The sequence below is a fragment of the Erpetoichthys calabaricus genome, chromosome 11 (assembly GCF_900747795.2).
Source record: "Erpetoichthys calabaricus chromosome 11, fErpCal1.3, whole genome shotgun sequence".
Taxonomy (NCBI): domain Eukaryota; kingdom Metazoa; phylum Chordata; class Cladistia; order Polypteriformes; family Polypteridae; genus Erpetoichthys; species Erpetoichthys calabaricus.
Window position 1 is genome coordinate 42,710,450 of NC_041404.2, and position 26,512 is coordinate 42,736,961.

At 38.4% G+C, this 26,512-nt stretch overlaps 1 protein-coding gene across 44 annotated transcripts in view; it reads right to left on the reverse strand.

Annotated features, from left to right (window-relative positions):
* LOC114660357 (protocadherin alpha-C2-like) overlaps positions 1–26,512 on the reverse strand; it is a 480,950-nt gene that overhangs the window by 122,454 nt on the left and 331,984 nt on the right. For 3 of the 44 annotated variants that reach the window (XM_051934075.1, XM_051934074.1, XM_051934073.1), the window contains exon 1: positions 20,750–22,884. The exons of 38 other annotated variants lie outside the window; for them this stretch is intronic. In XM_051934075.1, the coding sequence (XP_051790035.1) occupies positions 20,750–22,816 (2,067 nt within the window). In that variant the 5' untranslated portion in view covers positions 22,817–22,884. Of the gene's footprint in view, positions 1–9,858; positions 12,321–20,749; positions 22,885–26,512 lie in introns of those variants that run through there. 3 more of the 44 variants (XM_051934072.1, XM_051934062.1, XM_051934047.1) reach the window with 1 other exon arrangement.

Consider the following 26,512-nt stretch of genomic DNA (forward strand, 5'->3'; position numbering starts at 1 on the left):
CATGAGTAGTAGCCTGTATAGAGGTTTGTACATAATTTAGTGGAAATGTGAGGAACCAATGCTAAACACAATTTCACTCAATCTCATGTATGCAAAATGTTATTAAAGGAAAGATTAATATAAACATTACTATCACAAAGTTGCAAACCGAAGATGATGCAGTGATTAGCACTTCTGCCTTACAAATTAGTGCCATGGGTACAAATCCTACACTGTTTGTTTTCTCCATGTTTTTCCATTCTTATAATGTTTCTTTGGATTTTGTTATGGAATTGCCTATGCAATCAAAATATTTGCATTTAAGCTACATAATGATTCAAGCTTGGCTCTGCATGATTGTCATTTTGTGCCTGAGTGGTCCATGCAAAGGACTAACAACCTGTCACTTGCAGATTCCAGCTCTTCCTGATGCTGGACAGGCTTGTGCAACCTGCACCCCTGAATGGATTAAAAGGATCTGTAAATGTTCTGCAAGAGTTAAAATGAAAAATGATCCTATATTACATTTCATCAGGAAAACCTGAACAAGCTGAAATATCTTGTGTCTCGTCCTTCAAGTAAAGTCATCTTGTATGTAAATTTTCTTTACATTCAGAGCTTTAACTACATCCAATGTGACTTTAGAAACACCTGAACTGGATATTTGTTAAACATGCTACAAATTGGAAAATGTAAGCATTTTCTTTTACTTTTTCCAAACAGATGTACTTTTACTAATGTTACACTCTTTCCTTCTTAGAATTGAAATCTCAATATAGTAGTCATAATCAATATTTCATGATTCTTACCAAACAAATTTCATTATATAATATTGCAGAGAATTAACTTAATTTATTATTCAAAGAAGCTGAAAGCAAGTCAAAAATGTTGTAAAGTACTGAAAATACTTTCTCCGTGATCATCCAAAAAAAAAAAATATATATAAAGGTATATTAATGTATGAAGCATATTAAGTAGTAGGTTCATGTTTATGGCTAATGTAAGGTATAACATATAATGGCAACTTTATTTCACTTATGGTATTTATAAGTATTAGTTCAATTAGTATTCCAAATGAATTGCAACATTTTTAATAAGAAAGAGACCGTAGTAAAATACATCATCATCTGGTGACTCACGTTAAATGCAGAGGTCACTCACCATTTGTGCCACTTTAATTCCATTGTCTGAAATGAGCAGAGTATTTGAATTGCTCCCCACGTCCACCATGCCTTCTCTGTTCATTTCTGGTCCAATCAACACCAGTCGTTTTTCTGCAGTCTGATAATGATGGCTGTGAAAAAGCGATCCGCTAACTTCGGCGTAGTTTGTGTCATTGAAGTACTTGTTACTGATGAAACCATGATAAGTCTTGTGACATTGGAAAGCAATCAGGGCAATAATTGTGATGATAAACAAAGATGAAACTGAACCCAAAACGATAATCAAATAAAAGGTCGTCTTATTTCCCGGCTCTTCTCGTGTCGTGGTGCTTTTAATTTCAGATAACGCATGCGCTTCAGTGTTTTCAGCTGTTGTCACGATTACTGTTACTGATGCAGAAAGGGAAATGCTCCCGCTGTCTTTTACGAGTACGACCATTTTATGAACAGTAACATCAGACTCGGCAATAGCACGAAGAGTTCTGATTTCTCCAGTATAGCGTCCAACAATGAAAAGTGAAGAATCTGTGGCTTCTTCCAGATAAAAAGAAAGCAAAGCGTTATATCCGACATCAGCATCGTAGGCTCTTATTCTTGAAACTAAATAACTCGCTTTGACATTTCGTGGAATCGTCTCCTCTGCCACTGCAGTCCCATTTGCTTGTAATGGAAACAAGACCAATGGTGGATTATCGTTTTGGTCCAAGATGAAAACGTTTACAGTTACGTTACTGCTTAACGACGGCACTCCTGAGTCTTTAGCTACAACACTAAAAGTAAAGCTTTTCATTTCTTCGAAGTCAAAGCTTGTAAAACTAATCACTTGTCCATTGTTGGAGTTTATACTAAGAAAAGGAACAACTTGCTTCTCCGCAGCTTCATTTTCCCACAAATAATAAGTTATGAGTGCATTCTCATGTGTGTCCTCGTCAACTGCTCCAACTGTGAAGATGGAGGCTCCTGGTGTGTTGTTTTCATCAACAAAGAACACATAAGGATTTTGTAAAAATTTGGGACGATTGTCATTCACGTCCAAAACATTTACCAAAACAGTTTTATAAGACGACAGAGAAGGATGACCAAAGTCTTTGGCAATTATTGTTATGTTATATTGAGATGCAGATTCCCGATCCAGTCGCGAATTTGTTTTCAAAGAGTACAGATTTTCTTGAATTGACGGCTTTATTTCAAAGGGCATGTTTTCAGATATGGTGCATGAGATTTTAGAATTAAAACCAGAATCCAGGTCCGTAATACTGATTACTCCGATTACTGAACCCGGTTTTACATCCTCGAATACAGAACTTGATAAAGACGTTATGTCTATCTGGGGTGCGTTATCATTCATGTCTTTAATTTGAATCATCACAGTGCAGAAAGAGCTCATCGGGACATTTCCATTATCTGAGGCTTTTACATCGAATTCATAGAATTCTTTCTCTTCAAAATCAATCACGCCGTTTACAGTTATCCCTCCAGTATAAATATCCAAATGAAACAATTCAGATATTTTATTGTGTACAGAGTTCCCAAACGAGTATACGATGTAACCATTGCTGCCCTCATCGAGATCTGAAGCATTCATCTTCACTACAAGAGTTCCTAAAGGAGCATTTTCCTCCAGTGTTACAGAATATATTTGTTCAAGAAAAACAGGCGAATTATCATTAAAGTCTGCAACCATCACAGTGATGTTCATTTTTCCAGATCTCGGAGGATTTCCTCCGTCAACTGCTGACAGCACAAAATCATATTTTGATTTAATTTCCCTGTCAAGGCCTTTATGTAGCACTAACACTGGGATTTTACTCTTCTTACTGCGTTCTTCTACCTCAAGAATAAAATGATCATTTGGACTCAGCTGATAAAATTTTATTGAGTTTACACCAAAATCAGGATCTTCAGCCCCCTCTAATGGGAAACGCGATCCGACTGCACTGGATTCTGATATTTCAAGACTTTTATTATTGTCATGAAATACAGGAGAATTATCATTTATGTCTAAAATTTCAATTGCTGCCTGATGAACTTCTATCGGATTTTCAATAATAATCTTAATGTTCATAAAGCACGGCTTATCCCGGTCACACAGAGCTTCTCTATCAATGATTTCATTCACAAACAGGACGCCGGTCCTCGGGTTTACCTGCAGCAGCTGTTGTTTCGATCCAGAAATGACACGAAACCCGCGGCCTTGAAGACTTTTAATGTCGAGTCCCAGATCCTTAACAATGTTCCCAATAATCGTCCCTGGCATCGACTCCTCTGGAACAGAATAACGGAGATGTGCCAACGCGTTTTTCCAAAAGCACATAATAAAAAAGAGACGTAAGAAAACACGTTTATACGAATCCAGTTCTGTCATGGTTAGCTTATTGTGTAAAGCCTTTTCAGACGCAGCTAGTCGTATGGATTAAATAGATTTACATTCCCTGGTTTTCGTTTAAAAACATATACATAGCACAGAGTATTCCTCATGTATAGAAGCAGAATTATATATAAAAGAAAGATCCAATTCTGTGTAATGCCTGAAGAATAAGAAGAAAAATATGGGCAGGGCTCTTAGAATTGATTTTACTGAAACAGCAGCGCTGGAAGGTTGGATGGCAGTGACACCCAGCGTTTGTTTGGGAGATCGCGGCGTTTTACAAATAAACTGATTTGTTAATAGATTTAGATTACTGTATACTTTTTTTAATAATGTATATTTGTAGGTTTCAATGTACAAAACATAATGTTAAACTGATGGTTCTGCTTTATACTTTGTAGGAGCGGGGTGTTTTCAACACAAAATGCATTAATTTATATATTACATAAAGTATTTGAATCTCACAGATTTTGGTTTGTTGTAATAGCTTTATATCTATTTCATTTACCGCTTTTTTACCTTTCTGTTCCATAATAATAATAATAATAATAATACATTTGTTCAGTTTTTTAAAGTCATCATTTTATCAACTTTATTTTATCATTTTAATAAACTCTCTTCACTACAAGCAATTAAAGCCGAGCTGAGATGCCCTTGTTAAATAATGTTTCTGTAAATATTAAATATATGGGTACAGAACCAAGAGAAATTTGTAGCGAGTACGTTCCATAGCAATAAAGTTCAATTCAATTAGAAAGCAGTAGCGAAAATGTATATTCCAGGGATCGTTAAGGGAGAAGTATCTGATGGAATGTAAAAAATGCTACTCCGGTTCTCGGGCATTGCTACATTATAGATCCAAACAATTGTAAAGCAAAATCTTTTATGATAAACAGTAGAACAAAGAAGCATAAGAACATAAAAACATTTACAAACGGGAGGAGACCATTCAGTCCATTAAGTCCGTTTGTTTAGCTGATAGCTAAGATGTCCCAATATTCCATCAAGGTACTTTTTAAAGGTTGTCAAGGTTTCTACTTCAGCTACATGTCTCAATAGTTTGGTCCAAATTCTTAGTATAATTCACAGAAAGCAGAGCTTCCTAGATTCATTCTTAAGTACACTTTTCCTCAGTTCCTGCTGGTGTCCTTGAGTGTGTGATTCATCATTAGCTGATGTAATATAAAAAAAATATGCATTCACAAATATATTTGATGGCTGCATAGTATTTATGAAAATAACACTTGAAAAGGTTACCAGCATTTTTTTTTTTTAGGACTGGAGTTTTTCAAGTTCAGTCCTGGGGACCCCCTGCAGCTTCAGGTTTTTATCGCAACTAATTTCACAATCAGCGTGTCATTTTGACAATTTGGTTACTCTTATTGGTTCAAGTCTTATGTACTCCCAACGTGATATTTGCATGTTCTCTACATGTCAGCTTGGGTTTCCCTGTAGTGCTTTGGTTTCCTCCCACAGTCCAATAATATACTGGTTTTGGTTCATTGGCAATGCAAAGTTGGCCCTATTGAGTGTGTGTTTGTGTGTTCACCCTGCAATGGGCTGATGTCCACTGAGAATGTTTCTGTCTTGCACTCATTTCTTGCTGGCAAATAGGCTTTTGCTTCCCCAAGACATGACTCAGGTTAAAGTTTAGTAAATGATGGATGGATAGGTTGCTCTCATTTTTTTTCTTAGCTGACTTGTTTTCCTTTTCTTTTAGCTTTCAGAAAATTGCAGTAAAGATTTACATTTATAAGAAATGAAGAATTGTTTTTCACATATAGCTTTAAATGCACAACTCTGTTTTGACATTTTAATTTTTAATTCACTTTTTTCCCCCACTGTGGAGTTTGCTTCATTAAGTGTACCCATATATAAATAATTAACAATCAGCAGGGCAGACACAGGTTCAAATGGCACTAAATGATGAAGGGCAGCAGGTAGTTCAGTGTTAGCAGCTTGTATATTTTTTTTTGAAAATGACTGCCTACATAACCTGAATGTTCACAAAGAACAGAAGTTTAAACAGCAAGATAAGAAGAAGGAATTTATCCCAGCCTAAACCACATTAGTGTTTGCTTTAACTAGTAAATCATTTAACCTCACCAGCTTCTAATATGTAGAGTAACATAAGCAAACAAAGAAAATGGGAAGTGACAGCATGCTTAGTTTGCTTGTTAGTCAATTCCACATAACGTATGTATGAATAAGCAGAAATTTAAATGTTAGTACAAAAACTATGTTTATTAAGCAGGTCTACTTTCCAAATTTTACCAAATTAAACACAGTTATACTGTATATTGTAGATGCATTCCATATGTTCTTGAAGCATTCTGTAGAAAAAAGTTGCAATGCTGTCTTCAGTTACTGTCACTGCTTAAGACTGTTCACAATAGAATGGTGTGTGAGTGACAGAGTTGGGGATGCACTTTCTTGTTATGTCACCCGACACCTCACTTTACATCTGTAAAAATCTTATGCTCTGTTTGGACAACAGCAACAGAAAACAGAACTACAAGAAAATCCTTAAACACGGGGCCTATCTGAGTCAGCAGCCATTGTTACAGCCAGAAAGGTAAACTTCTCAGTATAATGTCTAGCTAGATGATCACATCCCAATATACTGTACTTCAGACTTCTTAACAGAACATATTACTTAAACATGTGAAGTAAACAGGCAGAACGAAACAGAAATAAAGGAAAAACAGAGCAACGGGTGGCGCAGTGGTAGTGCTGCTGCCTTGCAGTAAGGAGACTGTGGAAGATTGTGGGTTCGCTTCCCGGTTCCTCCCTGTGTGAATAGTGCTTTGAGTACTGAGAAAAGCGCTATATAAATATAATGAATTATTATTTTATTATTACAGGATATTCAGGAGATGTCAACTATCCTCACCACAGCTTCTGTTCAATCTCATAACAGATGAAATTATCCCAAGGGGTAAAAACATACTGTATATAATTTGAGTCAACTCCTAAAATATAGAAACCTTCAACTTTAAGATAGATAGATAGATAGATAGATAGATAGATAGATAGATAGATAGATAGATAGATAGATAGATAGATAGATAGATAGATAGATAGATAGATACTTTATTAATCCCAAGGGGAAATTCACATTTAAGCTCAAAGGGTGTGGCATTTTTACATTAAAATGATCCAAAATGGATCCTTTTGGAAGACTTTAAGAAAATTCATCACCTTTATTCCCTTTCAATGAATGTAAACTATCGCAAAATATATACAACAATCACTAATTCTTAGCAGTGTAAGCATACTAGAAAATTGACGTAAATCTTAGAAGTAGAGTGGTTACACAATTAATGATACCAGAAGGAATATAACATCTGAACCAACTTGTGAGAATAGGTAATAATAATTTTATACAAGGAGATGGAAAATTTTGGAAAATTCTATAACACTGAGGATACACACAACATCACTGTTGTTGTATGTTGTGAAGTTGTTTCCATTTAACCAAATATAATCACATCTAAAAAATACAAAGAAAAAATGGTGAAATATTCTTTTATAAAAATGAGTTACAAAAATGAAGATGAAATTTATTTTATCAGCTTGAAAACACACTATTCTGGAAATGGAAAAAAAAATGATGTTGAGAAAGCAGATCAGCTCAGTGTAACACCACTGTGGGGTCAGTTCTTCATTCAAAAGACCTGTTGTTCACAACAGTTACAAAAATTCAAACTAACAGTACAGACCATAAGCGTCTCTGTCACAATGCATGACTCTGCAACCTTCATACCAATTGCCAATGTTTTTCTCCCCATGCTCTGTCCACAATGACTTACATCCACCATTCTGGCCAAACTCACACTTTCCCAAAACTGACTTTCACAGAAGACCAGGTAAAGCAAGAACTACAGAAACTCAAGCAATGCGAAGCTGCTGGACTTGGTAGTCTTAACCCAATTGTACTGAAAGACTGCGCTGAACAACTGTGTGTTTAAGGTTTTCAGCATATCATCAATCTCACCCTTGAAAGGGTCCCAGCTGTATGGAAAATAGCTTGTGTTGTACCAGTTCTGAAGATAGCGCAACAAAAAGTCTAAGATGGCTATAGATGGGTGGCTCTGACTTCAACATTACGAAGACGCTGGAAAGGTTAATATTGACTCATGTGCAACCTCTGGTCAGAAAAGCACTGGACCCTTTGCAGTTTGCTTATCAAAACCAGCCAGGGGTGAATGGTGCTGCCATCTTTCTGCTGAACAGACATTATTCCTAACTGGAGAAACACAGTTGCAAGATGACAATATTGTTTTTTTTCACTTCTCCATTACATTCAACACTATAGAATCCAAATTGCTGAGGAAGAAGCTCCAGTCAATGCAATCTGATGCTACCACCGTGTCCCAGGTAACAGACTACCTGGATTGTAGACCACACTTTGTGCATTGGATAAGATCATGAGTGGCACAGGAGCTCCACATGGAACTGTACTGGCTCCTTCCTCTTCACTCTGTACACCTCAGACTTTGAATGCAATGCTGAGTATTTCATCAGCACAAATTTCACAATGACACAGCCATAGTTGAGTGTACTAGTGGTTTGGCCCGAAAATTAATACACGGCACTAGTGAAGGACTTTATTAAAGGGTGCAAAGTGAATCACCTGCAGCTCAACATCAGTAAAACAATAGAGATAATCATAGTCTTCAGGAGGGTCAGACCCACTTAGCCCCTGGTTCCCATTAATGGTGAAGAGGTGGACATGGTGAAGACATGCAATTGAACAACAGGCTTCAGTGGAGTGCCATCACAGAAGCCATCTCTATACAATAAGGGTCCGAGCTGCCTCTATTTCGTAAGGCAGTTGAGGTAGTTTGGTGTATGTAGCCCACTCTTCTTCTCTGAAAGTCTGCAGTGGAAAGTGGAATTCTCTATGTAGTAATGTGGAGGAGAAATGGAATTAGTACAGGTGATGTTAACCCCTCATTAAGAAGGCAGATTCAGGCTTACAAGTCGGGCTGAACTCATTGAAGGAAGTGGTAGAACAGCAGTAACTCAGCAAGCTGCTGACAACCCTGGACAAATGACACTCATCTCCAGTATGAGGTTTTGGATAAACAGAGGGACACCTACAGTAAGAAAAATGTGTTGCTTCAAGGAACGCCATGTAAGGATGTTTCTTCCCTCAGCCATCAATCTGTGAGTCACTGCTCAGCCGAGCTGGTCTTGATCCCTTTGTGCTGATTGGTACTGTACTGCTCTAGCAGACATCTTAACACATAATGACTCTATGTATCAATATATGTGCCAATGAATGAAATCCTGTACTGTGAAATTGTAACTTGTAAATTGTAGGGGCAAACACTTTGAAAATACCTACACTGTCTTATTACACTTGTTGATAATTCTTCTTTTATGTACATTTTTACCCTGTTAGTAAAAAAGATTTTTATCATTCTTGTTAAATGTGTATTTGTGTCTTTTTTACTTTGCTAATGTGAAGCAAATACATTTTACTTTACTTAGTGATTCTTACTGTCCCTGCAAGAATATCATTTTGTGTCCAAGTGGTCCCTGCAACTCTCATCCTGTCAACCTTTCACTCCTGGTCTGATGCTGATGGGATAAGGTCTTGTCCCTTGCACCCTCAAACTGGATTTAAAGGGTCTATGAATGTTGTGTGGTTTTAAAACATACATAGGGAAACTATCTTAAATTACATTTAATACAACTATGACAACGTAAGCAAACAACAATATCTCACATCTTTACAATGAAGGAAAATCATCTCATACATGTTCTTCTAATGCAGAGCTTTGACTACACGTACCCTATGTGACTTTAAAATTATCTGAAGAGTCAAGCTGCCTTTGTTTGTTATATCTTGGAAAATCCAAACGTTTTTGCTTGACTTTTTCTATAAATAACTGCATAAAATTACATGATATCCACCCTTTTCTTTCCAGTACTGACACAATACAAAAGTCATTATCAGTTTCATTGCATGATTTGCATAAGGCGCATTTCATAGCATAATACTACAGAAAATTACTTTCTTTTAAAACTGAAAGCAATTGAAAGTAAGTCAAAACTTTGTAAGGAAGTGAAAATGTCAATTTGGTTCTCCCCAGTTGTCATAAAAACAAAAACTGAATACAAAACTAATTAAATGGATGAGGCATTTCAAGCAACACCTTACTGGTTACAGCTGATGTAAGGCATAACACACATTTATGAGTTAATTTCACGAATGGTATGTATCTATGAGAAAAAAATGAATTAGTATTTCAAATGAAATGCAACAATGCTGATTAAATTAGACTTTAATAACACATCAACCAGTAGCGATGTACATTAAACGCAGAGGTCACTCACCATTTGTGCAACTTTAATTCCATTGTCTGAAATGAGCAGAGTATTTGAATTGCTCCCCACGTCCACCATGCCTTCTCTGTTCATTTCTGGTCCAATCAACACCAGTCGTTTTTCTGCAGTCTGATAATGATGGCTGTGAAAAAGCGATCCGCTAACTTCGGCGTAGTTTGTGTCATCTAAGTACTTGTTACTCATGAAACCATGATAAGTCTTGTGACATTGGAAAGCAATCAGGGCAATAATTGTGATGAGAAACAAGGATGAAACTGAACCCAAAACGATAATCAAATAAAAGGTCGTCTTATTTTCCGGCTCTTCTCGTGTCGTGGTGCTTTTAATTTCAGATAGCGCATGCGCTTCAGTGTTTTCAGCTGTTGTCACGATTACTGTTACTGATGCAGAAAGTGAAATGCTCCCGCTGTCTTTTACGAGTACAACCATTTTATGAACAGTAACATCAGACTCGGCAATAGCACGAAGAGTTCTGATTTCTCCAGTATATCGCCCCACTCTGAAAAGTGACGAATCTGTGGCTTCTTCCAGAGAAAAAGAAAGCAAAGCGTTATATCCGACATCAGCATCGTAGGCTCTTATTCTTGTAACTAAATAACCCGTTTTGACATTTCGTGGAATCGTCTCCTCTGCCACTGCAGTCCCATTTGTTGGGAATGGAAACAAGACCAATGGTGGATTATCGTTTTGGTCCAAAATAAAAACATTTACAGTTACGTTACCGCTTAGCGACGGCACTCCTGAGTCTTTAGCTACAATACTGAAGGTAAAGCTTTTCATTTCTTCGAAGTCGAAGCTTGTAAAAGTAATCACTTGTCCATTGTTGGAATTTACACTAAGAAAAGGAACCACTTGCTTCTCCGCAGCTTCATTTTCCCACAAATCGTAAGTTATGAGAGCATTCTCATTTGTGTCCTCGTCAATTGCGCTAACTGTAAAGATGGAGGCTCCTGGTGTGTTATTTTCCTCAACAAAGACCACATAAGGATTTTGTAAAAACTTCGGATTGTTGTCATTCACATCCAAAACATTCACTAAAACAGTTTTATAAGACGACAGAGAAGGATGACCAAAGTCTTTGGCAATTACCGTTATGTTATATTCAGATGCAGATTCCCTATCCAGTCGCGAATTTGTTGTCAAAGAGTAGAGATTTTCTTGAATTGACGGCTTCATTTCAAAAGGCAGCTTTTCAGATATGGTGCATGCGATTTTAGAATTAAATCCCGAATCCAGGTCCGTAATACTTATTACTCCGACTACTGAACCCGGTTTTACATCCTCGAGTACAGAACTTGATAAAGACGTTATGTCTATCTGGGGTGCGTTATCATTCATGTCTTTAATTTGAATCAGCACGGTGCAGAAAGAGCTCATCGGCACATTTCCTCTGTCTGAGGCTTTAACATCGAATTCGTACAATTCCTTTTCTTCAAAATCAATCACTCCGTTAACAGTTATTTCTCCAGTATGTGTGTCTAAGTGAAATAATTCAGATATTTTATTTTGTACAGACTCCCCAAACGAGTATATTATATATCCATTACTGCCATCATCTAGATCTGAAGCATTCACCTTCACTACAAGGGTTCCTAAAGGAGCATTTTCCTCCAGTGTTACAGAGTACATCTGTTCAACAAAAACTGGAGCATTATCGTTAATGTCTGCAACCATCACAGTGATGTTCATGTTTCCAGATCTCGGAGGATTGCCCCCGTCTACGGCTGACAGCACAAAATCATACTTTGATTTAAGTTCTCTGTCAAGGCCTTTGTGTAACACTAATACGGGGATTTTGCTCTTCCTGCTGCGTTCTTCTACCTCAAGAATAAAATGATCGTTTTGACTCAGCTGGTAATATTTTACTGAATTTACACCAAAATCAGAATCATCGGCCCCCTGTAACGGGAAACGCGATCCCACTGGAGTGGATTCTGATATTTCCAGACTTTTATTCTTGACATGAAATGCAGGAGAATTATCATTTACGTCTAAAATTTCAATTGCTGCCTGATGAACTTCTATCGGATTTTCTATAATAATCTTAATATTCATAAAGCACGCTTTATCCCGGTCACACAGCGCTTCTCTATCAATGATTTCATTCACAAACAGGACGCCGGTCCTCGGGTTTACCTGCAGCAGCTGTTGTTTTGATCCAGAAATGACACGAAACCCTCGGCTTTGAAGACTTTTAACGTCGAGCCCCAAATCCTTAACAATGTTCCCAATAATCGTCCCTGGCATCGACTCCTCTGGAACAGAATAACGGAGATGTGCCAACGCGTTTTTCCAAAAGCACATAACAAAAAAGAGGTGTAAGAGAACACGCTTATACGTATCCAGTTCTTTCATTGTTAGCTTATTAGGTAAAGCCTTCACTGAAGCAGTTAGTTGGATTAAACAGATTTATATTCCGACGTTTTCATTTTGAAAAATATGCATACCTTATAGAAAAACCTCCTCCGAAAAAAAAGGAGTAAGCAAAGAAAATTATCCCATTTTGTGTGCGTCCTGGAGAAGAAGAAGAAAAATATGGGCAGGGCCTCATAGGATTGACTTTACTGAAACAGCAGCGCTGAAAGGTTGGATGGCAGTGACACCCAGCGTTTGTTTGGAATATCACTGCATGTTACAAACAAACTGATTAATAGTCAGATAGCAGATTTTGATTCTATTTATTTTTATAAGGTATCATTTTAGTTTGAATGTACATACCATTGTGTTAGATGGTTCTGCTTTTTATACCCTGGAATTGGAATTTTTTTTTATATACATAAAATAAATTAATGTATACATTCAGTAATTACATTTCACAGATTATGGACTGTTTCAAAAAAAGTTTATATTAACTTAAGCTACATTTTTTTACCCTTCTGTTCCAATATTTTCCTTGAAACACATAATATGCAAGAAAATGTAAATGTTCAATTTTTTCAAAGTGTTGTGTGCAATAAATCTTTCACTTGAACTGTATCTTTCAGAAAACAGTACTGAATATTATTACATTATATGATTGATAAAGTGTATTTCATCTTTCTTTCTCTTCATTGTTATTGATTAAACCCCACACAATGGATGCAATGATCAAAGCAGAGATAGTCTTGTTAAGTAAAGAACATTAAATATGCAATGCTTGTTATAAATATTATGTGTATGGATGAAGCACTGAGAGAAATTTCTTGTGAACATGTTGCCTGGCAATAAAGTTCAATACAATTATAAAGCAATAGAAACGTTTATTTTTGTGATCACTTAAACTAGGAAAAGTATCTGATGGAAAGCTTACAATCCTACTCCCGTCCTGAAACATAGCAACAAAATGAATCTCAGCCATTGTAAAGCAAAATCTTTCAGGATATACTGTAGAATAGCATTTCTCAACCTGTAAGTATTTGCGACCGAGTTTTCATAACAGTTTTAATCACACCCCCCTAACGTTTTTTGAAACCCTAATAAAATTTATTCTTATATTTTTTGCTGCCGATACACCGCTACAAGTTTAAAAATTTCCTACGAATAGCGAAATTACACCACATATGGCAACATTTGCACCCCTTTTTTGTTCTGGGCGCGCCCCACACTTTGAGAACCGCTGCTGTAGAACAAAAACGAACATCAAAACATTGACAAGCGGGAGGGAGACATTCAACCCATCAAGCTGTCCCAATATCTAACCCAGGTACTTCTTAAATGGAGTTCCTTCTTCAACAACATGCCTTAATAGTTTGGCCCAGATTCCCACAGCTCTTTCTGTAAATTAATATTTTCTGACTTCTGTTCTAAGTGTACTAGGTGATATCACATAAAGAAAGATGCATTCACAAATTCATTTGATATCTGCATACTATATATGAAAACAGCATTTGAAGTGACTGTCAGCATTAGTTTATACTGAGGTTTACAAATTCAGTCGTTGGATCCTCCTGGAGATGCAAGGTGATTTCCTAACCAATTTCACTTTCAGTTTTACTTTCAATTTAAGCAAACACCGGCTTCATTTAAAAGGGAACAATGGAATGATGATTCCCTTAAATTTGCTAGAAATGCAGTGTGTCTGGTAAAAGGCCATCGCAAAAAACATCCCTTGCCACAGGGACCTCACATTGTATTAACAAACAACCTTCTTTATTGGGTAGCCGAACACGAGGAGGAGGTAAGGTCACTGTTGTTACTCCCACAAACTTACTGGCAGCAGGTTTGTGAGCTTGCACACACCCACCTCCTAGGTGCTTCATTGGCACTGAAAAAACTCTTGAGCAGATCGAGTTCAGATTCTATTGGGCGAGAATGAACAAGGAGGTTCTCCGCTTTTGCATATCTTGTTCGGAGTGTCAATTGCACCAAATTTCCAGGAGGGACCATTCTCCTCTAATTCCTGTTCCCCTTATTGTCATCCCGTTTTAACGCATCGGGGTTGATTTAGTAAGACCCTTAGAACCCTTTGCTTGAGGACACAAATACATACTGGTCCTGGTATTTATGCTACTCAATATCCCGAAGCTGTTCCGTTGTGTTCAGATACTTCCAAAGCTATCACACAGAAATTAGTAAGGGTCTTTGCACGAGTCGGAATACCTAAAGAAGTCCTGATGGACCAAGGGATGCCCATTACCTTGGGGACGTTCAGGGAAGTTGCTAATTTACTTAAGACAAAGCATTTAAAGACCTCAATATATCATCCTCAAACCAATGGTTTAGTAGAGTGGTTTAATCAGACCCTCAAGCAAATGCTCCGCAAGGTGGTCAATGACGATGGGAGAAACTGGTACCAGCTTCTCCCACTCATCTCTTTTGCATAATGGGAAGTCCCACAAGCTTCCATGGGGTTCTCACCTTTTGAATTAATATATAGGTGACAACCACGGGGAAAGATTGATATTCTAAAAGAAGGCTGGGAAGAAGAGGCACTTCCCTCCACAAATATGCTAGAGTATATCATGCAGTTATAGGATAGATTTGAAAAAATTAGGCCTGCAGTAAAAATTTACATGGAAAAGGCTCAAGCCGCACAGGTCTGTCAGTATGATTGTGCACATCTCTATGGGAGTTCGGCCCCAGAGATGGTATCATGGTCCTTGTTCCCACCTCCCACTCTAAACTATTGGCCCACTAGCCCATTGGCAAGTCCCATATGTAGTTAAGGAGAGGATGGGACTCATCAATTGTTTGGTAAAACAACCAAATTGTTGGCCGAGTAAGCAGGTGTATAACGTGAATCTGATGAAGCTATGGAAGGATAGGGAACCTGATCACTCCTTTGGTCAGCCCTGTTCCCTCTTTGCTCACAAGTCAAACCTTAACTTCGGACCAAAATTTAACTGCCAAACAGAAACGGGAGCTGGAAACAGTTATCCTGTCTGCTCCCGAGGTGGTGAGCGGGAAACCAGGACGAACTTCACTGATTGAGCATGACATTGTGACTGGACCTGGAGCAGTTGTACGAGAACGCCCGTACTGTCTCCCTGAGGCAAAAAGAGCAGAAGTAGAACTGGAGATCAAGCGCATGCTGGAACTAGGTGTGATAGAGGACAGTCATAGACCTTGGTCCAGTCCTATTGTCATGGTCAGTAAGTCTGACAGAAGTTGGCTTTCTTGCAATGAGTTCCGTCAGCTTTATCAAGTTTCCCAGTTTGATGCCTACCCAGTGCCACGAGTGGATGACCTCCTCAAGTGACTGGGAGAGGCTGAGTATTTCACCACACTTGACATGACGAAAGGGGTACTGGCAGGTTCCTTTATAGACTCTGCAAAGGCTAAGACTGCATTTAGCACCCCTAGCGCTCACTTGCAGTATCATATCCTTCAATTCAGGTTACATGGAGCACCTGCGACTTTACAATGTCTGGTGGACAAAGTGCTCCGTACTCATAACTCCTATAGTGCTGGCTACCTGGATGACGCAGTATTCCAGCACATATAAGGAGCACCCACAGCAGGTCAAAGTGGTATTGTGGACACTAGAGGAAGCCGGTCTTTGTATCAATCTGAAGAAGTGTTTCTTTAGGATGAACAAAGCCAAATATTTAGGATACCTGGTGGGCCAGGGTACTGCAAGACCACAGTGTACCAAAATAGATGCCATTTTGAATTGGCCAATTGGCCAAAGACCAAGAAGCAGGTCCAAGCGTTTCTCAGATTAGCATGTTATTACCATTGGTTTGTAACCTGATTTCCTGAGACAGCGGCACCCTTGACTAATGTCACAAAGAAGAGGGCCCCTAACAGTGTGGTATGGGATGACAATACAGAAGCTGCATTTTGTGACTTAAAACAGGCCCTTACATTGGCACCTAGTTTAAAGGCTACTAACTTTTCTTTCCCTTTTATACTTCTGACGGACGCCTGGGACACAGGCCTGGTGGCAGTGCTGAGCCAGAGCGTTGATGGTATCGAACACTCCATCATGTTCCTGAGCCGGAAACTGCTGGAGCGGGAAACCAGGTATGTGGTGGTGGAGCGGGAGGCCTTGGGGATCAAATGGCCGATTACTCAGCTGAGCTACTATCTCCTGGGATGTGAGTTCACCTTGTTTATGGACCATGCACCTGTGCAGTGGACGGCCGTGCACTAAGAGTGCAAGTGGTTTTTAGACCTGCAGCCTTATAAGTTTTCACTTGTTCACCAACAAGGCTCTCATCACACCAACGTCGATGCTCTTTCTCAGGTTCATGACCTCTCTGTCAGGAACATCCGACCCAATGGGTCTGGGCTGGGGGGGGGGGGGGGGGGGGGGCATGTCACACACGTGTGCATGGGAGGCAGAAAAAAGGCTCAAACTAAGGTAATTCCATGCCAGACGAGGGGATGTCAGAGTACACTAATCCTTACTTTTTCTCATTGGCAAACTGACCACCAGAAATTTCATCTGAATCCGATGACGTCACTTCCGGTTCCTGGCCTGATGATGAAGATTCCGTTTTCCAGCCCTGATGACATCACTTCTAGTTCTAGGCCCGAAGACATCAATTCCCTTGCCTGCATTTCATGCCACCATATTTGCCAGTCTTTTTGTTCTAGTTTTGGCCTGAGTTCTGTAAACATTGAATCACAATCTCTTGTATTTTAGGCAGCCTCATTCAAGTATACGGGCGGCTGACCCCAAACGTCTTTCTGTGTCCTTTGAACCCTTTCACAGTAATAATAATTTTAATATACAGACAAATGCAAAAATGTATTTAAATTGTTTAACAAAGAGGACACAGAAGACATCAATGCCATTGCAATTTGTGATTATATCTAGTTAAACCAACAAAACTTCTGATCTGTTGTAAAAGGTAAAAAAAAAAAAAAAAAAAAAGTGAAAATAGTGAAAAATTCTTCCATGTAAGTGAGCTAAAAATTTGAAGATGGAATTCATTTTAATCATTTTGAAAACACATCATTCTAGAATTGAAAAAGAAATGAGGTTGAGAAAGTATCAGGTCAATAAAACACTACTGTGGGGCCAAGTCATCATAAAATTCAAAATACCTGTTGTTCACAACAATTACAAGAACTAAAACTGAGACTACAAACTACAAACCTCACTATCACAATGCATGACCTGCAATCTTCACACCAATTGCCAAACATTTTCTCCTCATGCACCTGCAAAAATGGCTTACATTCACTGTTCCATCAACGTCTCCATTACCCAGAACTGACTTTGACAGAGGACCAGGTGAACTACAGAAACTAAAGTAATGCAAAGTTTCTGGACGTGATGGTTTTAACCTGATTGTACTGAAACATTGTGCTGAACAACTGTGTAAAGTGTTTTCAGAGTATCTTCAATCTAAATCCGATTCTAGAAAAAACCTTGTGATGTACCACTTCCCAAGACAGTACAGCAAACGTCTTAAATGTCTGTAGAGGGGTGGCTGTGAATTCACATGCTATGAAGACCCTGAAAAGCCTAATATTGACTCATGTGAGACACCTGGTCTTGATAGGACTTGACCCTCTGCAACTCGCCTATCAAAATCACACAAGGGTGGACAGTGCTGTCATCTTTGTGCTGAATAGAGTTTATTCCTGCCTGGAGGGACAGGGTACCAGGGTGACAATATTGTTTTTTTGACATCTTTAGTGCATTCAACATCATAGATTCCCAAATGCTGTGGGAGAAGCTCCGGTCAATGAAGGCTGATGCTACCATTGTGTCCCAGATAATCAATAACCTGACTGGTAGACCACAGTTTATGTGGATTAAGAACTGCATATTGGACACAGTTATGAGTGGCACAGGGGCTCAACATTGAACTGTACTGGCTCTCTCATATTTACTCTCTACACCTCAGATTTCAGATACAATACTGAGTACTGTAATTTGCAGAAAGTTTGCAATGATCCAGCAAGAGTTGGATGTACCAGTGGTTGGCCAGAAAATGAATACACAGCAATAGTGAAGAACTTTATTAAATGTTGCAAACTGAATCACCTGTAGCTCAGCAGCAATAAGACAAAGGACATAATCATAGACTTCAGGAGGGTCAAACTCACTCAGCCTCTGGTGCTCATTGATGGTGAAGGTGTGGAGGTATTGAGGACATGTAAGTACCTCAGGCTTGAGTAGAGTACAAACACAAAGGTCTTCTGTATACAATAAGGGTCTGAGTCGCCTCTTCTTCATAAGGCACTTGAGTTAGTTTCGGTCTATGTAGCTACTCTTAAATATTTTTTACCAATCTGTAGTGCTACGTTTAATTTTCTATGTGGTAATATGCCTGGGAAAGGGCATTAGTACAGGTGATGTCAACATACTAAAAAACACTTATTAAAAAGGACGATTCAGCCTTAAGAAGAATTGGTTCCTCATCGTACGAACTGGTTGAACAGCAGTCACTCAGCTAGCTGATATAACCCTGAAAACTGACTCTTACATACTATATGAAGATTTGGCTAACCACAGGTGCACCTTCAGTAAGACAAATGAGGTGCTTCAAATGTTGACAGAAGCAGCAACTTAGCATTAAATAGATTAGGACTCAGATTGTACCCATTACGCATGGACGGAAAGTCCTGGCACCAACCACAAAGTTCATCACCAATAACAAAGGTGACATATTTTTGCCTCTGATTAATTGGAAGCAATTCAAACTTGGTATCACATAGCCATGTGGGATGGCACTTCATTCAAATTACATGAATGGAAAAGTCACAACATTTCAGTCCAAGTAAAATTAATAATAATAATAATGAAAAAAATTAAATACAAGTTTATTTAACTGGAAATGGTTGAGTCCTATCCTTAGAGCGGGAGCAAACACTCAAAAAGCTATAAGGTCAACACAGAGGTAGAAACACACAAACATACAACTACAGGGACAATAAGCTGACTCTCGAATTTCCCCTTGGGATTAATAAAGTATCTATCAAATAAACTAATGCATAAGCTGAGGAAATAACAACAACAATAATAATAATTATAATAATAATTATAATAAACAAAACTTATAAAAACAAAGGCGGTACAGTGGGGCAGTGGTAGCACTGCTGCCTTGCAGTTAGGAGACCCGGGTTAGCTTCCCGGGTCCTCCCTGCGTGGAGTTTGCATGTTCTCCCCGTGTCTGTGTGGGTTTCCTCCGGGCGCTCCGGTTCCCTCCCGCAGTCCAAAGACATGCAGGTTAGGTGGATTGGTGATTCTAAATTGGCCCTAGTGTGTGCTTGGTGTGTGGGTGTGTTTGTGTGTGTTCTGCGGTGGGTTGGCACCCTGCCCGGGATTGGTTCCTGCCTTGTGCCCTGTGTTGGCTGGGATTGGCTCCAGCAGACCCCCGTGACCCTGTGTTCAGATTCAGCGGGTTGCAAAATGGATGGATGGATATAAAAACAAAAGCAAAAAGGAAGAATAAAGATATGGAGCATGTAGAAACTCATGCGGCTATCTATAATTAGTGGACTAATAAGGATTCATACACGGTTTTGTGGAATAGTGGGGCAACAGTAATAAAAATACAGTTTCACCCAAAATTATATCTGAATGGCACAATTCAAGAAATTACCTAAATAAACATGCATTGCTTTGACAAGGTGTTAAATGTGGCACAGTGAGGAGCGCTGCTGCCTCATAGATCTGGTGTCCTGGGTGCATGGCATCAAATGTACTTTTTTCACGTCCTTGCATATGCCCTGGTTGTGTCATATACCCTCCATGTATTCAAAAAATATTCATTTTAGTTTAACTAGTGATTCTAGCTTCTCACTTTGAGAAAGTCATTTTGTGTTCACATGAGGAATTTTTGATTCCTTCCTTTTTATATTGGAATAAGGTAAGGCCCCTTTCGCCATAATTAGATTAAAGGGTCTGTGAATCCTGAGTTGTCTTAAAAGTTAAATAATCAAACTGCAATATGTTACACTTTCCCGATCAACGAAAATCATCTCATACGAGCCAAATTGCCTTTGTTTAAAGATGTCATACCATGGGAAATGGAAACGTTTATCCATAACTTTTTCTAAGCAATAGCATAGCATTACACTATAGCCGGTCATTTCTTTTCAGAAGTGACATACAAGTATGAAGTTTTTACCCATTTCATTATGATTTATATAAGGCACATTTCATTACAACATTTTATAGAAAATTAGATTATTTTATATTGAAAGAAACTGAAAGCAAGTCAAAACATTATAAGGAACTGAAAATGTCAATTTGGTCCCTCGCAGTCAACAAAAATGAAACTGAGTACAAAACTAAACAAATCCACGCGGCATATCAAATACCACCTTATTAGTTACAGCTGATGTGAAGTATAACACAAAATTGCAGCTTTATAGCAGTTCCTCTATTAGTATTAACTGAATTAGTATTTCAAAAGAAATGAAACACAATTAATAAATGGGACACCATAATAACGCATTAACTATCACCAGGTTATTTACGTTAAATAATACTCACCATTTGTGCAACTTTAATTCCATTGTCTGAAATGAGCAGAGTATTTGAATTGCTCCCCACGTCCACCATGCCTTCTCTGTTCATTTCTGGTCCAATCAACACCAGTCGTTTTTCTGCAGTCTGATAATGATGGCTGTGAAAAAGTGATCCGCTAACTTCGGCGTAGTTTGTGTCATCGAAGTACTTGTTACTCATGAAACCATGATAAGTCTTGTGACATTGGAAAGCAATCAGGGCAATAATTGTGATGATAAACAAAGACGAAACTGAACCCAAAACGATAATCAAATAAAACGTCGTCTTATTTCCCGGCTCTTCTCGTGTCGTGGTGCTTTTAATTTCAGACAACGCATGCGCTTCAGTGTTTTCAGCTGTTGTCACGATTACTGTTACAGATGCTGAAAGTGAAATGCTCCCGCTGTCTTTAACGAGTACGACCATTTTATGAACAGTAACATCAGACTCGGCAATAGCACGAAGAGTTCTGATTTCTCCAGTATATCGCCCCACTCTGAAAAGTGACGAATCTGTGGCTTCTTCCAGAGAAAAAGAAAGCAAAGCGTTATATCCGACATCAGCATCGTAGGCTCTTATTCTTGTAACTAAATAACCCGTTTTGACATTTCGTGGAATCGTCTCCTCTGCCACTGCAGTCCCATTTGTTGGGAATGGAAACAAGACCAATGGTGGATTGTCGTTTTGGTCCAAAATAAATACATTTACAGTTACGTTACTGCTTAGCGACGGCACTCCTGAGTCTTTAGCTACAACACTGAAGGTGAAGCTTTTCATTTGTTCGAAGTCAAAGCTTGTAAAAGTAGTCACTTGTCCATTGTTGGAATTTACACTAAGAAAAGGCACCACTTGCTTCTCCGCAGCTTCATTTTCCCACAAATAGTAAGTTATGAGAGCATTCTCATTTGTGTCCTCGTCAACTGCGCTTACTGTAAAGATGGAGGCTCCTGGTGTGTTATTTTCCTCAACAAAGAACACATAAGGATTTTGTAAAAAGTTCGGATTATTGTCATTCACATCCAAAACATTCACTAAAACAGTTTTATAAGACGACAGAGAAGGATGACCGAAGTCTTTGGCAATTATCGTTATGTTATATTCAGATGCAAATTCCCGATCCAGTCTCGAATTTGTTATCAAAGAGTAGATATTTTCTTGAATTGATGGCTTTATTTCAAAAGGCAGCTTTTCAGATATGGTGCATGCGATTTTAGAGTTAAATCCCGAATCCAGGTCCGTAATACTGATTACTCCGATTACTGAACCCGGTTTTACATCCTCGAGTACAGAACTCGATAAGGATGTTATGTCTATCTGGGGTGCGTTATCATTCATGTCTTTAATTTGAATCAAAACGGTGCAGAAAGAGCTTCTTGGCACATTTCCTCTGTCTGAGGCTTTTACATCAAATTCGTACAGATCTTTCTGTTCAAAATCAATCACGCCATTAACAGTTATTTCTCCATTGTATATATCTAAATGAAATAATTCAGATATTTTATTTTGTACAGACTCCCCAAACGAGTATATGATGTTTCCATTACTGCCATCATCGCGATCTGAAGCATTCACCTTCACTACAAGGGTTCCTAAAGGAGAATTTTCCTCCAGTGTTACAGAGTACATCTGTTCAACAAAAACTGGAGCATTATCGTTACTATCTGCTACCATCACAGTGATATTCATGTTGCCAGATCTCGGAGGATTGCCCCCGTCTACGGCTGACAGCACAAAATCATACTTTGATTTAAGTTCTCTGTCAAGGCCTTTGTGTAACACTAATACGGGGATTTTGCTCTTTCTGCTGCGTTCTTCAACCTCAAGAGTAAAATGATCGTTCTGACTCAGCTGGTAATATTTTACTGAATTTACACCAAAATCAGAATCATCGGCCCCCTGTAACGGGAAACGCGATCCGACTGGACTGGATTCTATTATTTCCAGAATTTTATTCTTGACATGAAATACAGGAGAATTATCATTTACGTCTAAAATTTCAATTGCTGCCTGATGAACTTCTATCGGATTTTCTATAATAATCTTAATGTTCATAAAGCACGGCTTATCCCGGTCACACAGCGCTTCTCTATCAATGACTTCATTCACAAACAGGACGCCGGTCCCCGGGTTTACCTGCAGCAGCTGTTGTTTCGATCCAGAAATGACACGAAACCCTCGGCCTTGAAGACTTTTAACGTCGAGTCCCAAATCCTTAACAATGTTCCCAATAATCGTCCCAGGCGTCGACTCCTCTGGAACAGAATAACTGAGATGTGCCAACGCGTTTCCCCAACAGCATATAACAAAAAAGAGAAGTGAGAGAATACGCTTATACGTATCCAGTTCTTTCATTGTTATCTTATTATGTAAAGCCTTAAATGAAGGAGTTAGTCGTATAGATTAAATTAGTTTTTATTCCGAGATTTTCATTGTAATATATATGCAGAACGTATAGAATAATCCTTTTTTTTCGGAGGAGATTTATCAAAGAAAATTATCCCATTTTGTGTTAGTCCTGGAGAAGAAGAAGAAAAATATGGGCAGGGCCTCATAGGATTGACTTTACTGAAACAGCAGCGCTGAAAGGTTGGATGGCAGTGACACCAAGTGTTTGTTTGGGAAAATTGCGGCATTTCACAAATAAATTGCTTGATTAATAGCTAGACTGCAGCTTGTGGTTATATTTACTTTGATAATGTATAATTTTATTTTTCACTGTACAAACCTTTGTGTTATATACAGTATATAGCTGGTTCTGCTTTTAATTTTGTGTAATTGGGATTTTTTTTTTTTATAAAATTAATACATTTATATATTCAATAACTGCATCTCACAGATTATGGACTGTTTCAAGAAAGTTTATATTAACCATTCTGTTGCGACATTTTAATGGAAACAAATATTACGCAATAATTAAATATTCACATTTTTTCAAAGTTTTTTGTACAATAAATCTTGCCTGAGCCACATTCTATCAGAAAACAGTACTGAAGAGTATTACATTGCATAATTGATAATCTGTATTCCAGCTTTCTTTCTTTCTTTCTCTTTCTTTCTTTCTTTCTTTCTTTCCATATTTTAATTGATTAAACCCCACACAATACAAGCAACTAGCAGAGCAAAGATATACTTGCTAATTAAAGAACATGCAGTGTTTTTACAAAAATGAGTATGGATGAAGCATTGAGACAAATTTCTAGTGACCGTGTTACCTGCGGCAATACAGTTCCATTCAATTGTAAAGCATTAGGAAATGTGTACTTAAGTGATCACTTAAACTGGGAGAAGTATGTGATGAAAATCATAAAGTCCTCATACATAGCAACCAAATTAATCCTAGAAATTGTATTGCAAAATCTTTCTGTAGAACACAAGAACATAAAAACATTGAAAAATGGGAGGAAGCCAATTCAGTCCATTGAGCTTGTTTGTTTAGCAGATAGCTAAGCTGTCCCAATATTTTATCTAGGCACTTCTTAAAGGGTGTCTGGGTTGCTGCTTCAGCAACATGCCTCAGTAGTTTGGCCCAGATTCCCAGAACCCTTTCTGTAAATCAGTGCTTTCTGATGTGTGTAATAAGTGTACTTTCCCTCAGTTGCCACTGGTGTCCTTCATTATTAGATGATGTCACATAAAGAAAGATGCATTCACAAATACATTTGATGGCTGCATACTATATATGAAAGCAGCATTTGAAGTGACTGCAAGTATTGGTTTAGTACTGAGGTTTACCAGTTCACTCGTAGGGTCCTTCTGGAGAAGGAAGGTTTTTTTTTTTTTCCTAACCAATTTGACTCTCAGTAATTTACATTTTACCTTTGATTGCTCCCATTGGTTCAAGTCCCTTGTCCTCCCTGTGTGGTCTATTCATGTTCTCCCTGTGTCCATGTGGGTTTCCTCATGGTGCTCAGGTTTCCTCACAGAGTCCAAAAACATGCAAGTTAAGTGCATTGGCAATGCAATGTTGGTCCTAGTGTGTTTGCATAAATGTGTGTCTGTGTGTTCGCCCTGCAATGGCCTGGCGCTTTGTCCAGGGATTATTTTTACATTGCACTCTGTTCTTACTGGGATAGGCCCCAGCATTCCCATGACCCTGCTCAGGTTAAACTGGGTTTAGAAAATGAATGGGTGGATTATTCTCATTGTTTAATTAAATGGCCCAGTTTTCTTCTCTTATATTACTTTCAAAACAATGCCGTAGAGATTTATATTTATAAGAACCTATAAATGCTCAACTTAATAAATTATAAATACTCAACTCTCATTTTATTTTTAGTTCACTTTTTCCTCCTGTGTCATTTGCTTCATTGTGTATCCAGATATGAACAATTAATGATAAGCACGGCAGACACACATACAAGTGGCACTGAATTATGAAAAGCAGCAGCTACTGTACTTCAGTGATTGCCACTTGTGCTTATTTTAGCAAATAATAGCTTAAAAAACCTGAATGTTAGCAAAGAACAACATTTTAAACAGCAAGATAAGAAGATGGAATTCATCCTTTCCTGAAACACATTAGTGTTTGCTTCATCCAGGAATCAATTGGACCTCATCAGTTTGTAATATTTGGAGTAACATAAGTGAACAACGAAACTGGGAAGTTACAGTTTGCTTAGTTAGTGGAGGAATCCAATTAAACAAAGAAATTGGGTGGAATGAAAACCTGTAGCTTAGGGAGCTAGGGGGCTGGGGAGGCAGAACTTGACAGAAGTTTGAAGAAAAAGATCCTGCCAACGAAGGTTAATAGACTTCATTGAATAGCCAAGTGCAGTAGCAGAGAAATGCAAATCATGGTAAAGTTTACAAGAACATTCAAAAAGACTTTGACCAGCTTCTGCAGAGTGTGAAGGAGCTTTTGAATGATTTTTTAATCTCATTTAAAGACGGAGTTAAGTAATCAGAAATGTACAGGTGCTGGTCATAAAATTAGAATATCATGACAAAGTTGATTTATTTCAGTAATTCCATTCAAAAAGTGAAACTTGTATATTAGATTCATTCATTACACACAGACTGATGTATTTCAAATGTTTATTTCTTTTAATGTTGATGATTATAACTGACAACTAATGAAAGTCCCAAATTCAGTATCTCGGAAAATTAGAATATCAATTAACACCAATGCAAAAAAGGATTTTTAGAAATGTTGGCCAACTGAAAGGTATGAACATGAAAAGTATGAGCATGTATAGCACTCAATATTTAGTTGGGGCTCCTTTGGCCTGGATTACTGCAGCAATGCGGCGTGGCATGGAGTCGATCAGTCTGTGGGACTGCTCAGGTGTTATGAGAGCCCATGTTGCTCTGATAGTGGCCTTCAGCTCTTCTGAATTGTTGGGTCTGGCGTATTGCATCTTCCTCTTCACAATACCCCATAGATTTTCTATGGGGTTAAGGTCAGGCGAGTTTGCTGGCCAATCAAGAACAGGGATACCATGGTCCTTAAACCAGGTACTGGTAGCTTTGGCACTGTGTGCAGGTGCCAGGTCCTGTTGGAAAATGAAATCTGCATCTCCATACAGTTCGTCAGCAGCAGGAAGCATGAAGTGCTCTAAAACTTTCTGGTAGACGGCTGCGTTGACCTTGGACCTCATAAAACACAATGGACCAACACCAGCAGATGACATGGCACCTCAAACCATCACTGACTGTGGAAACTTTACACTGGACCTCACGCAACTTGGATTCTGTGCCTCTCCTCTCTTCCTCCAGACTCTGGGACCTTGATTTCCAAAGGAAATGCAA